Genomic DNA, 15571 nt, shown 5'->3' on the forward strand with positions numbered 1-15571 from the left:
AGTGAGGACAACACTGCAACAGTCAGGGACTGTGGTAAGAGGAGTGGAATGATTTTAACAGCACTTATCAAGTTTGATGGGTACAGCTGTAGTTTTGCAAATATTAATAAGCATTTACATCTATCCAGCCACTTGTGTCAGAAGTAGAGATGTACACTCCCAGTAATCCCCACACTGCAGTAAAGAAGGAATTAGAACCATGTAGGACTATCTGCTTGGCCCACCAACACCTATGTTTCTTTCTGGCCATTCCACAGAGCAGAACGCACAACCTTCTTCCTATCAGCTCCAGAGTCCAGAGTTGAGGCAATGATAAGAAACTTGAGGCTGACTCGCTTTCCTTTTAATCTTGGGCGAGCTGTCCAGAAAGAGTGCTTGCAGACACATTATTCTCATTTATCTACTGCCACCTAGTGTAGATATGAAATTGTTTACCAATGAAAAATACAATCTGGTTTTGCCATCTGAAACTGGAATTGCTCAAAAAACCACTAAATCACATGGAAATGGTCAGCATTTCTCGTAGAGAAATCCTTGAGCTTCTACGAGCTGGGAAACTTTTGATGTAACAATATTTTACTGTATTGTACCACAGTTGCTGCCATATACATTAAATGGAGCAGGAAATTCTTACTAAGTAAAAGTTTACAGTCTTCTCTGCAAAGAAAATATGCTGAGGCAGTGACACTTACAGTTAAGTTCTTTGCAAGCTAACCTCCATGAATATCAACAGTACTATCTCTCCATTTTTATTAAAGGAAAGAACGCTTCAATAACTACAGTTGCCTTGAAATGGGGTTGGCTGCCTTATGAGAGGCTGAGTTCTCCATCACCAAACAAGAGATTCATGCATGAGGGAGGGTTAGTATACACGACCTCACCAATACCATCCCACTCTGAGGTTCTGGTGTATCCATCATACTGAGGAGTCCATGAGCACAAACCCTGCTTCTGACAAATTCTGAAGGGCAAGAAACATGCCCATCTTGTTCACTGTTGCACACTCTAAAGCTAGTACGATGTCCAATATCTGTTAACAGGATGAAATTAACTTTTTATTCTACTGAAGCACTGCATCAAAATAGTTAAAGGTACAGAATGGAACCAGAGTGACTGGGTTGGAATTCTCATGTTGTTACTTACTAGCTTTAAGATTTAATTCACAGACTAGGAACCAAGATGGCAGAGTAGAAGGACGTGCTCTCACTCCCTCCTGCGAGAACACCAGAATCACAACTAGCTGCTGGACAGTCATCAACAGGAAGACACTGGAACTCACCAAAAAAGGTACCCCACGTCCAAAGACAAAGGAGAAGCCACAATGAGACGGTAGGAGGGGCGCAATCACAGTAACATCAAATCCCATAACTGCTGGGTGGGTGACTCACAGACTGGCAAACACTTATACCACAGACGTCCACCCGCTGGAGTGAAGGTTCTGGGCCCCATGTCAGGCTTCCCAACCTGGGGGTCCGGCAACGGGAGGAGGAATTCCTAGAGAATCAGACTTTGAAGGCTAGTGGGATTTGTTGCAGGACTTCAACAGGACTGCAGGAAACAGAGACTCCACTCTTGGGGGACACACACAAAGTAGTGTGCACATCAGGACCCCGGGGAAGGAGCAGTGACCCCAGGGGAGACTGAACCAGACCTACCTGCTAGTGTTGGAGGGTCTCCTGAAGAAGTGGGGGGGTGGCTGTGGCTCACCATGGGGACAAGGACACTGGCAACAGAAGTTCTGGGAAGTGCTGCTTGGCGTGAGCCCTCCCAGAATCTGTCATTAGCACCACCAAAGAGCCCAGGTAGGCTCCAGTGTTGGGTTGCCTCAGGCCAAACAACCAACAGGGAGGGAACCCAGCCCCACCCATCAGCAGTCAAGCAGATTAAAGTTTTACTGAGCTCTGCCCACCATAGCAACAGCCAGCTCTACCCACCACCAGTCCCTCCCATCAGGAAACTCACACAAGCCTCTTAGATAGCCTCATCCACCAGAGGGCAGACAGCAGAAGCAAGAAGAACTACTGTCCTACAGCCTGTGGAACAAAAACCACATTCACAGAAAGATAGACAAGATGAAAAGGCAGAGGGCTATGTACCAGATGAAGGAACAACATAAACCCCCAGAAAAAAAATGAAGCAGAGATAGGCAACCTTCCAGAAAAAGAATTCAGAATAATGATAGTGAAGATGATCCAGGACCTCAGAAAAAGAATGGAGGCAAAGATCAAGAAGATGCAAGAAATGTTTAACAAAGACCTAGAAGAATTAAAGAACAAACAAACAGAGGTGAACAATACGATAACTGAAATGAAAATTACACTACAACGAATCAATAGCAGAATAACTGAGGCAGAAGAACGGATGAGTGACCTGGAAGACAGAATGGTGGAATTTACTGCTGTGGAACAGAATAAAGAAAAAAGAATGAAAAGAAATGAAGACAGCCTAAGTGACCTCTAAGACAACATTAAACTCAACAACATTCGCATTATAGGGGTCCCAGAAGGAGAAGAGAGAGAGAAAGGACCCGAGAAAATATTTGAAGAGATTACAGTCGAAAACTTCCTTAACATGGGTAAGGAAATAGCCACCCAAGTCCAGGAAGCACAGAGAGTCCCATACAGGATAAACTCAAGGAGAAACACATTGAGACACACAGTAATCAAACTGGCAAAAATTAAAGACAAAGAAAAATTATTGAAAGCAGCAAGGGAAAAATGACAAATACCATAGAAGGGAACTTCCATAAGGTTAACAGCTGATTTCTCAGCAGAAACTACAAGCCACAGGGGAGTGCCATGATATACTTAAAGTGATGAAAGGAAAGAACCTACAACCAAGGTTACTCTACCCAACAAGAACCTCATTCAGATTAGATGCAGAAATCAAAAGCTATACAGAGAAGCAAAAGCTAAGAGAATTCATCACCACCAAACCAGCACTACAACAAATGCTAAAGGAACTTCTCTAAGTGGGAAACACAAGAGGACAAAAGGACCTACAAAAGCAAACCCAAAACAATTAAGAAAATGGACATAGGAACATACATATCAATAATTATCTTAAACGTGAATGGATTAAATGCTCCAACCAAAAGAGAAAGGCTTGCCGAATGGATAGAAAAACAAGACCCATCTATGTGCTGTCTACAAGAGACCCCCTTCAGACCTAGGGACATACACAGACTGAAAGTGAGGGGATGGAAAAAGATATTCCATGCAAATGGAAATCAAAAGAAAGCTGGAGTAGCAACACTCATATCAGATAAAATAGACTTTAAAATAAAGAATGTTACAAGAGACAAGGAAGGACACTACATAATGATCAAGGGATCAATCCAAGAAGAAGATGTAACAATTATAAATATATATGCACTCAACATAGGAGCACCTCAATACATAAGGCAACTGCTAACAGCTATAAAAGAGGAAATCCACAGTAACACAGTAATTGTGGGGGACTTTTAACACCTCACTTACATCAATGGACAGGTCATCCAAAATGAAAATAAACAAGGAAACACAAGCTTTAAATGACACAATAGACCAGATAGATTTAATTGATATTTATAGGACATTCCATCCAAAAACAGCAGATTACACTTTCTTCTCAAGTGCGCACGGAACATTCTCCAGGATAGATCACATCTTGGGTCACAAATCAAGCCTCAGTAGATTTAAGAAAACTGAAATCATATCAAGCATCTTTTCTGACAACAACGCTATGAGATTAGAAATCAATTACAGGGAAAAAAACGTAAAACACACACACACGGAGGCTAAACAATACGTTACTAAATAACCAAGAGATCACTGAAGAAATCAAAGAGGAAATCAAAAAATACCTAGAGACAAATGACAATGAAAACACGATGATCCAAAACCTATGGGATGCAGCAAAGCAGTTCTAAGAGGGAAGTAGCTTTATAGCTATACAAGCCTACCTCAAGAAACAAGAATAATCTCAAATAAACAATCTAATGTTACACCTAAAGGAACGAGAGAAAGAACAAACAAAACCCAAAGTTAGTAGAAGGAAAGAAATCATAAAGATCAGAGCAGAAATAAATGAAATAGAAACAAAGAAAACAATAGCAAAGATCAATAAAACTAAAAGCTGGTTCTTTGAGAAGATAAACAAAACTGATAAACCATTAGCCAGACTCATCAAGAAAAAGAGGGAGAGGACTCAATCAATAAAATTAGAAATGAAAAAGAAGAAGTTACAACAGACACCACAGAAATACAAAGCATCCTAAGAGACTAAGAGACTACTACAAGCAACTCTATGCCAATAAATGGGACAACCTGGAAGAAATGGACAAATTCCTAGAAAGGTATAACTTTCCAAGACTGAACCAGGAAGAAATAGAAAATATGAACAGAACAATCACAAGTAATGAAATTGAAACTGTGATTAAAAATCTTCCAAGAAACAAAAGTCCAGGACCAGATGGCTTCACAGGTGAATTCTATCAAACATTTAGAGAAGAGCTAACACCTATCCTTCTCAAACTCTTCCAACGAATTGCAGAGGAAGGAGCATTCCCTAATTCATTCTATGAGGCCACCATCACCCTGATACCAAAACCAGACAAAGATGCTACAAAAAAAGAAAATTACAGACCAATATCACTGATGAATATAGATGCAAAAATCCTCAACAAAATACTAGCAAACAGAATCCAACAACACATTAAAAGGATCATACACCATGATCAAGTGGGATTTATCCCAGGGATGCAAGGATTCTTCAATATATGCAAATCAATCAACGTGATACACCATATTAACAAACTGAAGAATAAAAACCATATGATCATCTCAATAGATGCAGAAAAAGCTTTTGACAAAATTCAACACACATTTATGATAAAAAGTCCTCAGAAAGTGGGCATAGAGGGAACCTACCTCAACACAGTAAAGGCCATGTACGAAAAACCCACTGCAAACATCATTCTCAATGGTGAAAAACTGAAAGCATTTCCTCTAAGATCAGGAACATGACAAGGATGTCCACTCTCACCACTATTATTCAACATAGCTTTGGAAGTCCTAGACACGGCAATCAGAGGAGAAACAGAAATAAAAGGAATACAAATTGGAAAAGAAGAAGTCAAACTGTCACTGTTTGCAGATGACATGATACTATACATAGAGAATCCTAAAGATCCCACCAGAAAACTACTAGAGCTAATCAATGACTTTGGTAAAGTTGCAGGATACAAAATTAATGCACAGAAATCTCTTGCATTCCTATACACTAATGATGAAAAATCTGAAAGAGAAATTAAGGAAACACTCCCATTTACCACTGCAACAAAAAGAATAAAATACCTAGGAATAAACCTACCTAGGGAGACAAAAGACCTGTATGCAGAAAACTATAAGACACTGATGAAAGAAATTAAAGATGATACCAACAGATGGAGAGATATACCATGTTCTTGGATTGAAAGGATCAATATTGTGAAAATGATTCTACTACCTAAAGCAATCTACAGATTGAATGCAATCCCTATCAAATTACCAATGGCATGTTTTAGGGAACTAGAACAAAAAATCTTAAAATTTGTATGGAGACACAAAAGACCCTGAAAAGCGAAAGCAGTCTTGAGGGAAAAAAGACAGAGCCAGAGGAATCAGACTCCCTGACTTCAGACTATGCTACAAAGCTACAGTAATCAAGACAATATGGTACTGGCACAAAAACAGAAACATAGATCAATGGAACAAGATAGAAAGCCCAGAGATAAACCCACGTACCTATGGTCAATGAATCTCTGACAAAGGAGGCAAGGATATACAATGGAGAAAAGACAGTCTCTTCAATAAATGGTGCTGGGAAAACTGGACAGCTACATGTAAAAGAATGAAATTGGAACACTCCCTAACACCATACACAAAAATAAACTCAAAATGGATTAGAGACCTAAATGTAAGACCGGACACTATAAAACTCTTAGAGGAAAATATAGGAAGAACACTCTTTAACATAAGTCACAGCAAGATCTTTTGTGACCCACCTCCTAGAGTAATGAAATAAAAACAAAAATAAACAAATGGGACCTAATGAAACTTCAAAGCTTTTGCACAGCAAAGGAAACCATATACAAGACGAAAAGACAGCCCTCAGAATGGGAGAAAATATTTGCAAATGAAGCAACGGACAAAGGATTAATCTCCAAAATATACAAACAGCTCATGCAGCTCAATATTAAAACAACAAACAACCCAATCCAAAAATGGGCAGAAGACCTAAGTAGTCATTTCTCCAAAGACATACAGATGGCCAAGAAACACATGAAAAGCTGCTCAACATCACTAATTATTAGAGAAATACAAATCAAAACTACAATGAGGTATCTATCACCTCATACCAGTTAGAATGGGCATCATCAGAAAATCTACAAACAACAAATGCTAGAGAGGGTGTGGAGAAAAGGGAACCCTCTTGCACTGTTGGTGGCAATGTAAATTGATACAGCCACTATGGAGAACAGTATGGAGGTTCCTTAAAAAACTAAAAATAGAATTACCATATGATCCAGCAATCCCACTACTGGGCATATACCCAGAGAAAACCATCATTCAAAAAGATATGAACCCCATTGTTCATTGCAGCAATATTTGCAGTAGCCAGGTCATGGAAGCAACCTAAATGCCCATCGACAGGCGAATGGATAAAGAAGATGTGGTACATATATACAATGGAATATTACTCAGCCATAAAAAGGAAAGAAATTGGGTCATTTGTTGAGACATAGATGGATCTAGAGACTGTCATACAGAGTGAAGTAAGTCAGAAAGAGAAAAACAAATATCGTATATTAACGCATGTATGTGGAACCTAGAAAAATGGTACAGATGAACTGGTTTGCAGGGCAGAAGTTGAGACACAGATGTAGAGAACAAACATGGAAACCAAGGGGCGAAAGCCACAGTGTGGTGGTGGTGGTGGTGGTGTGATGAATTGGGAGATTGGGATTGACATGTATACACTGATGTGTATAAAATTGATGACTAATAAGAACCTGCTGGGCTTCACTGGTGGCGCAGTGGTTGAGAGTCCGCCTGCCAATGCAGGGTACACGGGTTCGTGCCCCGGTCCGGGAAGATCCCACATGCCACGGAGCGGCTGGGCCCGTGAGCCATGGCTGCTGAGCCTGTGCGTCCAGAGCCTGTGCTCCGCAACGGGAGAGGCCGCAACAGTGAGAGGCCCGTGTACCACAAAAAAAAAAAAGAAAAAAAAGAAAATGAACCTGCTGTATTAAAAAAAAAATTAATTAAATAAAATTTAAAAATAAAAAAAAGATTTAATTCACATGTGCCTCAATTTCTCAGGGGATAAAAATGGTGCTTGCTTTATAGAGTTTTAAGGAAGATTTAATGACAATTTGTGTAAGGCTATTAGAAAAATGTTGCATGTGTTAGATATTAGTATTATTACTGCTATTATTGTTATGTAACCTCTGAAGAACAGTTTTTGAGGTCCAAAACAGTGTAGACATATAGCACAGCTAGAACTAAATTACAAAACTGATAGAGGAGTGGTCATTTTTTTAATCATAAATCATAATGTTTCAAGCTTAATAGAAGGTTGAGATAAAACCCAATCTCAGACTCCAAGACTTAAAATTGATCACTTGTAGTTTTGAACTATGAATCATGGCCGGACTTCCATAAAATATCATTATATAAATATTTGGTTAAGTTAAAGGAAGTTTTCCTTCCTGATCAATGTCGTACAGAATTTCCTATGCAATGTGTAGATTAAGGTAATCTCAAGAGGCCATTATAAAATTAGAAGCCATCAAAACAATTGTTTTATTAACAAATTCTTTTTAACAAACTAACCATTACCCCTTCCTACAATATTCGGCAACTCTCCTAGAATAGCTATTTTGATGCCTTTCTGTCACCAAGATCTACCACCATCCCTTAGAATGGCTCTATGTCTTCCCATCAAAATATGCAAAAGGGTAGGGAACTGCTTGGGAGAAAAGTGTCAGGCACACACATTAAGTTAGTTCTTCCTTCAAGAAGGAAAGTTTGGTTTTGTCTGGGCGGCTGGACTAGGCAGTCCAGCTCGTGACAGTCTAAAGAAGACAAAGTCAGCACAAATTCGTGATGTGCCATTGAGCAATGCAGGCAGGGTTAAGATACCTTGTTTTAAAAGTGGGCTTCTTTCCCACCAAAAAAAGCAAGAAGTTGTTCTTATATTTTAATTAAGACAGAGTGCCCAGGCCAGGAGCGTTACAAAGGCTCTGCAGTTAGATGAGCAGAAAGGACAGAGGAGGGGTCTGACACAGCAAGGGAAAGAATTTCATGCTTCCTGCCTTCTTTCATGTGGCCTTCTTCTCTCATTTATTCTAAAAGCAATCTGGCTATCACCCTCTCTATCTGTGTAGGAATTAGTAATTTATATCTGTAGTCAGCTGGTACCCAAGGTCTAAGACTCCACAGGATTCCCCACCTTCAAACAAGTGATGACTTTAAGGCTGACAAATGGAAGGCTTTTGCAAAAGGCCAAATAATTTCACCCAGAAGACTGAGATTATATGCGATTCAAATGAGCCTCACAGAAAACACAATAAAATACAAATCATAGGAAAGCTATGTTACTTCAAACTCAGAAATGAAGCATTCGTGGTTACTGTAAAAAGAGAAAGCTGGGGAAATTAGATTATTTAGATGCCATTTATTTCACATCTTCTAATAATACATTTTTATTCCTTTAGTCAGGAATTCTGACCTCAAAAAAAAAAAAAAATGTTTAGGGCTTCCCTGGTGGCGCAGTGGTTGAGAGTCCGCCTGCCGATGCAGGGGACACGGGTTCGTGCCCCGGTCCGGGAAGATCCCACATGCCGCGGAGCGGCTGGGCCTGTGAGCCATGGCCGCTGAGCCTGCGCGTCCGGAGCCTGTGCTCCGCAACGGGAGAGGCCATAACAGTGAAAGGCCGGCGTATCGAAAAAATAAAAAAATAAAAAAGGTTTACTAGTTTCCAAATATTTCCAAAGTAACATATGTAAGCTGACCTTGCCTAAAGCTTTGAAAAAAAAAATCTAATCCATCAAATTTAGTATTTCAAAGTAAAATTTCCTAATCTTAAATGAGCACAGTACAACTTCTGATTCATACTATTCTATTCTAAATGATATTTAAAAATTTATAGTCTTTTGGCTCTATGAGGGATTCACAGACATTACTTTAAAAAATAATTTGATATTTAATAATTATTTGTTCATAATATTAAAGATGTTCTCTGTCCAGAAAACTTTACACCCTTGCTTTATTATAAGAGATTTTAAGGGAAAAAAAAAAAACGAACAGTTGGTTGTTCATATGCAGAATCGTATATCATAAAATCTCTGGCATTTCATATCACAAACTCTGAATTTTGACAAATATTAAGTCATACTGTATACTTAATTTAAGCAGATAATAAATGTAAAGCACCCAGGTAGTAACTGATATTTAATAAATGTTCAATACTCTCTATTACGTACTGGCATCTAGTAAGAACCAAGCCTTTTGGTAAATATGAAAAATAAAAATAGTAAGTAGAGTTGTAGAGAATATCTATGTGCACAATCTGTATACTCTCCCGGGACATTTCTCTCATCACTGTCCTGTATACAAACCATATTTAGAGTGGTAAATCATAATTACTTGTTTACGCTTAGGGAGACAGAGCATTGGTTCCCCCAATCATCTTCTGTAACTAAGATAAGGGACAGAAATGGATAATGACTCTTTATGAATTGGTCTCTGATCCCCTAGGATTAGAAACTGACATTCACTTTCTCAGAAGTGCCATTTTCTAAAATTTTTGTGGTAGATAAATGATAGATACTACAGTTGCTACTATAAGTTTATTTCAGTCCCCATTCAGTGAGTATGTATGAGTGTGTACAGATAATTTAAACTGTACACAGAGGCTGACTTTCTTAAGGCAACAAACGTAATTCAGTCACAGTGTTCAAGATTCTGTATAGTGTAACTGAGGTGTAACTCCAAGATGAAAAGCCAGTTTTTAATAGATTTTTTAAGGGTATATGTGAAAAATATGGGTTGAGAGTGGCTCTGCATGGCCTGGGTCATCTTGACCTAGCCATAGAAAGCAACCCAGCTGCTTTTACTGCTTTATGGCTCCACTGTCAGAGAAGAGCTACTTAGAGAACTTGTTGACACTTTAAAGAAAGTCTAGGGCTTCCCTGGTGGCGCAGTGGTTGAGAATCCACCTGCCGATGCAGGGGACACGGGTTCGTGCCCCAGTCCGGGAGGATCCCACATGCTGCGGAGCGGCTGGGCCTGTGAGCCGTGGCCGCTGGGCCTGCGCGTCCGGAGCCTGTGCTCTGCAACGGGAGAGGCCACAGCGGTGAAAGACCCACGTACCGCAAAAAAAAAAAAAAAAAAAAAGAAAGTCTAGCACTCTTAAGTGAGCTGGGGCTGAGAGTAAATCACAGAGAAAATGGCTTGAATCCTCAGTGCTGAGGCAGTGTGATGTCATGGAAGTATAACTGAATTAGGAGTAAGGAGACCTGGGCTCAGCCTGCAGCTCTGTCACCTACCACACTGGAAAGGTAGGTGGCTAAGCGGATGAGAGGGCAGCAGCAATGTTGCTGATCAGGCCCAGCTAAGCTACAGAAATACTAGAATATAAAACACCAAGAGTCAATAAAACCAGCTTAGGTAAAACAAGAAAACTCAAGTTAAAATATATTTCACATATATTTGATGTGAATACATGGGATCACAGGGGATCAACAAATGCATCCATAACTGCAGAAACTGAAACAAAAATGTGGTGAGCCACAAATTACATTACATTCTTTCTTTCAAAGAAATGAAAGAGGGGGAAATGATAATACAATAAGTGGCATGAAGATGTAGTAAAGCACAATGGTAAACACTTTAGTTAGAAGGTCTGGAAAGATGGTCGGAAGTTGGAGAGGACAAAAATTATAGCAAAGAACTGAAAATAAACACTACCATTGAAAAACAAGGACAGAAATCCCCAAAATGTGGCTGGATCAAACAAAATCTAAAAAACAGTCTAAAAGAATTAAAAGTTTTAAAAACTTAAATTTATGCATGCGTGCACGTGCACACACACATACACAAAACCTGAGACTAAAAGAAATACCTGAGGTAAGAGAAAAGGCTAAGACCAAGGAAACCAAAATTAAAGAACTGACACGGGGTAAGGAAGCCAGAGACCACAGAAGGGGGTCTGGAACCACAGCATGAATAACAAGCAGGAGGTGGCTGTGAACTGCCACTCAGGAATAATATCTTAAGAATTTTTAAACATCTACTTGAAAAGCAAAGAAAGACTCTGCCAGTGATTGGAAAAAAATTCAGATGAACAGATAATAGTAATTCCTGATATCTGCTCTTTCTGAGAGAAAAAAACAACTTAAGAAGAATCATGCAATGGGAATTCCCTGGCAGTCCAGTGGTTAGGATTCGGCGCTTTTACTGCTGTGGACCCGGGTTCAATCCCTGGTTGGGGAACGAAGATCCCACAAGCCAGCCAAAAAAAAAAAAAAAAGAATCATGCAAAATGGAAAGAAATAGACTAATACCAGCAAAGTACCTAGCAAAGACAGAACTCTTTTCTTTGAAGAGAGTAGAACATTTAAATCTATAGGACCTAAGGGAACTTGCCAACAAAAATTTACAGCTAAACAGATAATTATATACTTGAAAATATATGTGCCCAACAGTAAAATGGTCTCAACTATTAGGTTTAATGCTTAAGTCTCTTCTTTTTACTGTTCATAAGACCTTTTATTTTTTTGTTGTAAAAGGGCTTCAAGATACCTATTTCAATAACTGCTCTAAAAATTCTTGCCCTTCAGCCCTGTTCTCATGACAGCCATCACATGAGCTCCCTAAACATGTCTAGAATATGAAGCCAGCTCAGACTTTACAGTCATCAGAGGTCTTAGATTTGATTCCTCATTTCCATTATTATTAACACAATTTTTAAGTTTTATTTCTAAATCTTCAAGAAGCAAATATGAGAGGCTTTAGTACTATTACACACTACCTTATTTATAGTTTTATTTTATTAGTGAAAATAATTGTTTCTTGAAGTGCTGCTGTTTTAAAGCAGGACTAGGTTTCATCTAATTAAGTATAATTTCAAGCATCTAGTTGACCAACAGCCCCAAAGTGTACACTTAACAAATGGTAGGGCAAATATGCACAAAGTACTCACTTCAACAGTTTCAATTTTTCCCTCCTGGGGATGTGGTGTCCTTGGGTAGATATCGAGAAGATGTGGTGGTGAATCAAAGTGTAATCTTTTGAGGTTTCTTTTAATAACATCTTTACAATTCAGTTCATCAAAGTTAGTCCTCCACAATAAGACCTACAAAAATTCATCAGGTTGGCAGTTATTGACTTGCATGTACAAGCAGTAGAAGTAAATTTTTAAAAAAATGAATATATAGAATTGTCTCTCAAAATAGTCAGGAAGGCTAGATATATATTCTGACAACATTACATCTCAACACTTTTTTTTTTAAAAGGGTGACAGGGAGAGATTTAAGCATTTCAAATTGCCTTTATGTCCGGTTTAAAATTCATATTAAGAAAATAACTTATTACCTTAAAATCCTCTTTTATTTTTCCCAAAGCCCAAAATCATGTTTTTGGCTTTACTGTCCACCTTATTCAATAAATCTGGCTCTGAATGACTTTTGGTCATTTCAAATAAATGCAGATTTGCTATACAAACAATTTAATTTTACCATCCTCAAGGAGCTTAATCAACATTTGAAAAACAAGGCATACAGACAATAGATTAGGCAATAATTCAAGTGAAAGGGCCACACCAATATTAGGTATTCAGTAAGTGTCAGTTGTATGTATTATAATTAAGTGTAAAGATGAGCAAAAGAAAATAACTGCTATTTGAGTTCCAAAAACTATCAGAACTGGAAGTATTTCAGCTATGAGATAGCAGACTTCCTGGCACTAAATTAAAATATAAACTCATTGATAATCATCTTAACATATACAAACTGGCTGGTTGTAAAAATCTTAGGTGAGGTCTCAGATTCCATTCCCCTATCCAAATCAAAGAGGGAGGCGAGAGATTTACAAACCTGTGCATCTGCACCTCCTGATGTAAACAGCTCTCCACCTTTTGAAAATGTAACAGTGAAGACAGGCCCCTAAGAAATAAAGGGAGATAAAAGAAAAACTTACTTGGTAATGTGTTCTCATGGCCAAGAGGGCTGTGAGTATTAATTTTTCATCCTAACTTGTGCAGACTATTTATGCAATGTCTTGAGAACATATCCAGCTGTTAGTAACTTATGCAGGCAAAGAGAATCAAAGAATCAACCCAATTACATTAAAACATCTATAAATGATACTAAGTGAAAAAAGAGATGCTAATAAAAATGAGAAAATACACTCTTCTCCCCTTTAAAGAAAAGCTTGTGCATAGGTAAGTTAGTAAGAATTTCTGTTAAGATTTTCTGGCTTTTGATTCTTTATTCAACAAATCACTAGCAGAAACTGAATGATAATTCTGCAGGTGATGGGAATGAGGCTGCATGGACAAAGCTAATTTCCTGACCACAACAGGCTTCGCTGAGTTCTCCCTTCATGTGGGCAATATTGAGCCACTCAAAGTTTTAAGAGCAGGACATGGATAGAAGAGCTGTGATTGATGAAAACTGGTATCACGATTGTGAGAATGATGAGTTGGAGTCAGAACAAATGGTTGCAGGGCAGTTAGGAAGTTACTGCAATTATCTGGGTGAGAGGTAACAGGAACACGAAATGGAGCAATGGCTGTGGAGCTGGACAAGACTATACCCGGCACAGTCACAACATGACCTCTAGGTCAATTTTCAGTCAAGGTAAGAGTAAATCTTCCTCATTTCAAAAATATTCGTATACTGTTTGTTTTTAATATGTCCTTAATCTATGCAAGAAAATCTTGGGGGAAAAACATCTTATATTTTTCAAGTAGACCATCCCACAAACTCAGGTTATTATAGCCTCATAAACACCTTCACCTCCAGACTGTGAAATATTCCATCTTCATGTGTAGTGCTTTTCTCCTAAATTATTTTATTTATCTTTTTTCTATTACTCTGTCCTTCTTCCATGGATATTTTAATCTTTGGCCACTTTTATTTGTTGTTCATCCAGCCTAAATCCATGGGTACACATATATCTGAGCTGGTTAGTGTCTATTTCTGCTTCACTCTAACACAGCTGCAGAACAAATGATAAAGCAAGCAGGAAGTCCGGCAGGATACATGAAGGCAGAAAAAAAAACTTCTCCCTTAACCACAAAACCCATTCTATTTCTGGATATAAATAACTTATACTTGGTTAAAAGGAAGTACCTAGTACATCTTATAAAAAAAAAAAAAGAGGATGCATTCTAAAAAATTTAGAGAAGTTTGAATATTTACCCAGAAAGGAAAGATAGTTTCTACACTTAAAAAGTTTTTCTTTAGTACATTATATACTAGTGTATATGTGTGTTTGTGTTTGTGTGTGTGTGTGTGTGTGTGTGTGTGTGTGATTGAATAGGCTCAATAGATAGCACCCCACTTCCCCACTGGGTTCCTAAAACAATTGAAAAATAAGACAAAAGAAATATTACCTTTCTTACTGATGAAGGCTTATAAAGAGAAAATGTGGCTTTATCTGTGGGCAACTGGGCTTTCCAGAACTGAATCCCAGAATGAGTCAGATTTGAGTACCCAGTCACAGGCAAGGCTGGACAAGGGCAGGCCTCCCCACAAGAAATATCAGAGGATAACCATACAGACAGGCACAGGCTCCCAAGAGTATAAAGCATTGGGCTTGACTTGTCAAATTTCTCCTTCTAAACTCGCCAATCAGATTAGTGAAAGGAGAGAGTGAGGGGGTGTGGAGGCTAAGAGGGTCAAATCTAGTGGGACAGCCTCCACATGAGGGGAAAGATCAGAAGTAAGAAAAACATGTGTCCATCACCATTTAACCAGTCAAACCTATACTACATACTGAGGAAGATAGCAGTAAAGGATTAAGTTAATGTCCACTGAAAGATACACATTGATTTTGACATGAATTACAATAAATAATATTTATTTAAAGATAAAAAATAATATTTATTTTAAAATAAAAAACATAGCCTTGGAAGCAAAAAAAAACCAAACAACACATTGTGGTAGCAGCAATGTGTGCTACACTTGGAAAAATAATAAAGCCATATAATAAAATGGATCAAAACTTTTAAAGATATATTATTTAAGAAGTAAAAATCTTACTGTTCATACCGTATGTCCTTGAAGTGTATATATAAGCCTTCCTTCTAAGAGGTCCAGAATCTTAAGCATACCATCTGAAGAAGCAGTGATGAGATAGTTACCCGAAGGATGGAATGACACACAATTAACTCCACCGCTGTGAACTGATTTGTAGAAAATTAAAGCAAAAAGTTCAGAGAATAATTCTTAATTCTAGAGATGCCCCTTTACCCTATTAGCAATACCAGGCTGAAAGAATCAATTAGGGGCAATGTCTCCACAGCAACCAAAATTCCACAT

General features: G+C 38.4%; 1 protein-coding gene across 4 annotated transcripts in view; it reads right to left on the reverse strand.

Moving 5' to 3' along the window:
* The window catches only part of POC1B (POC1 centriolar protein B), a 108062-nt gene that overhangs the window by 41835 nt on the left and 50656 nt on the right, over nucleotides 1-15571 (reverse strand). For 3 of the 4 annotated variants that reach the window (XM_029205319.1, XM_029205317.1, XM_029205320.1), the window contains 3 exons: nucleotides 15302-15435; nucleotides 13121-13189; nucleotides 12229-12381 (listed from right to left, as the gene is read on the reverse strand). In XM_029205319.1, coding sequence (XP_029061152.1) covers nucleotides 12229-12381; nucleotides 13121-13189; nucleotides 15302-15435 — 356 coding nt within the window. The remainder of the gene's footprint in view (nucleotides 1-12228; nucleotides 12382-13120; nucleotides 13190-15301; nucleotides 15436-15571) is intronic. The other variant, XM_029205318.1, reaches the window with a different exon arrangement.

The sequence above is a fragment of the Monodon monoceros genome, unplaced genomic scaffold (assembly GCF_005190385.1).
Source record: "Monodon monoceros isolate NGI ecotype Baffin Bay Population unplaced genomic scaffold, NGI_Narwhal_1 Super_Scaffold_6, whole genome shotgun sequence".
Taxonomy (NCBI): Eukaryota; Metazoa; Chordata; class Mammalia; order Artiodactyla; family Monodontidae; genus Monodon; species Monodon monoceros.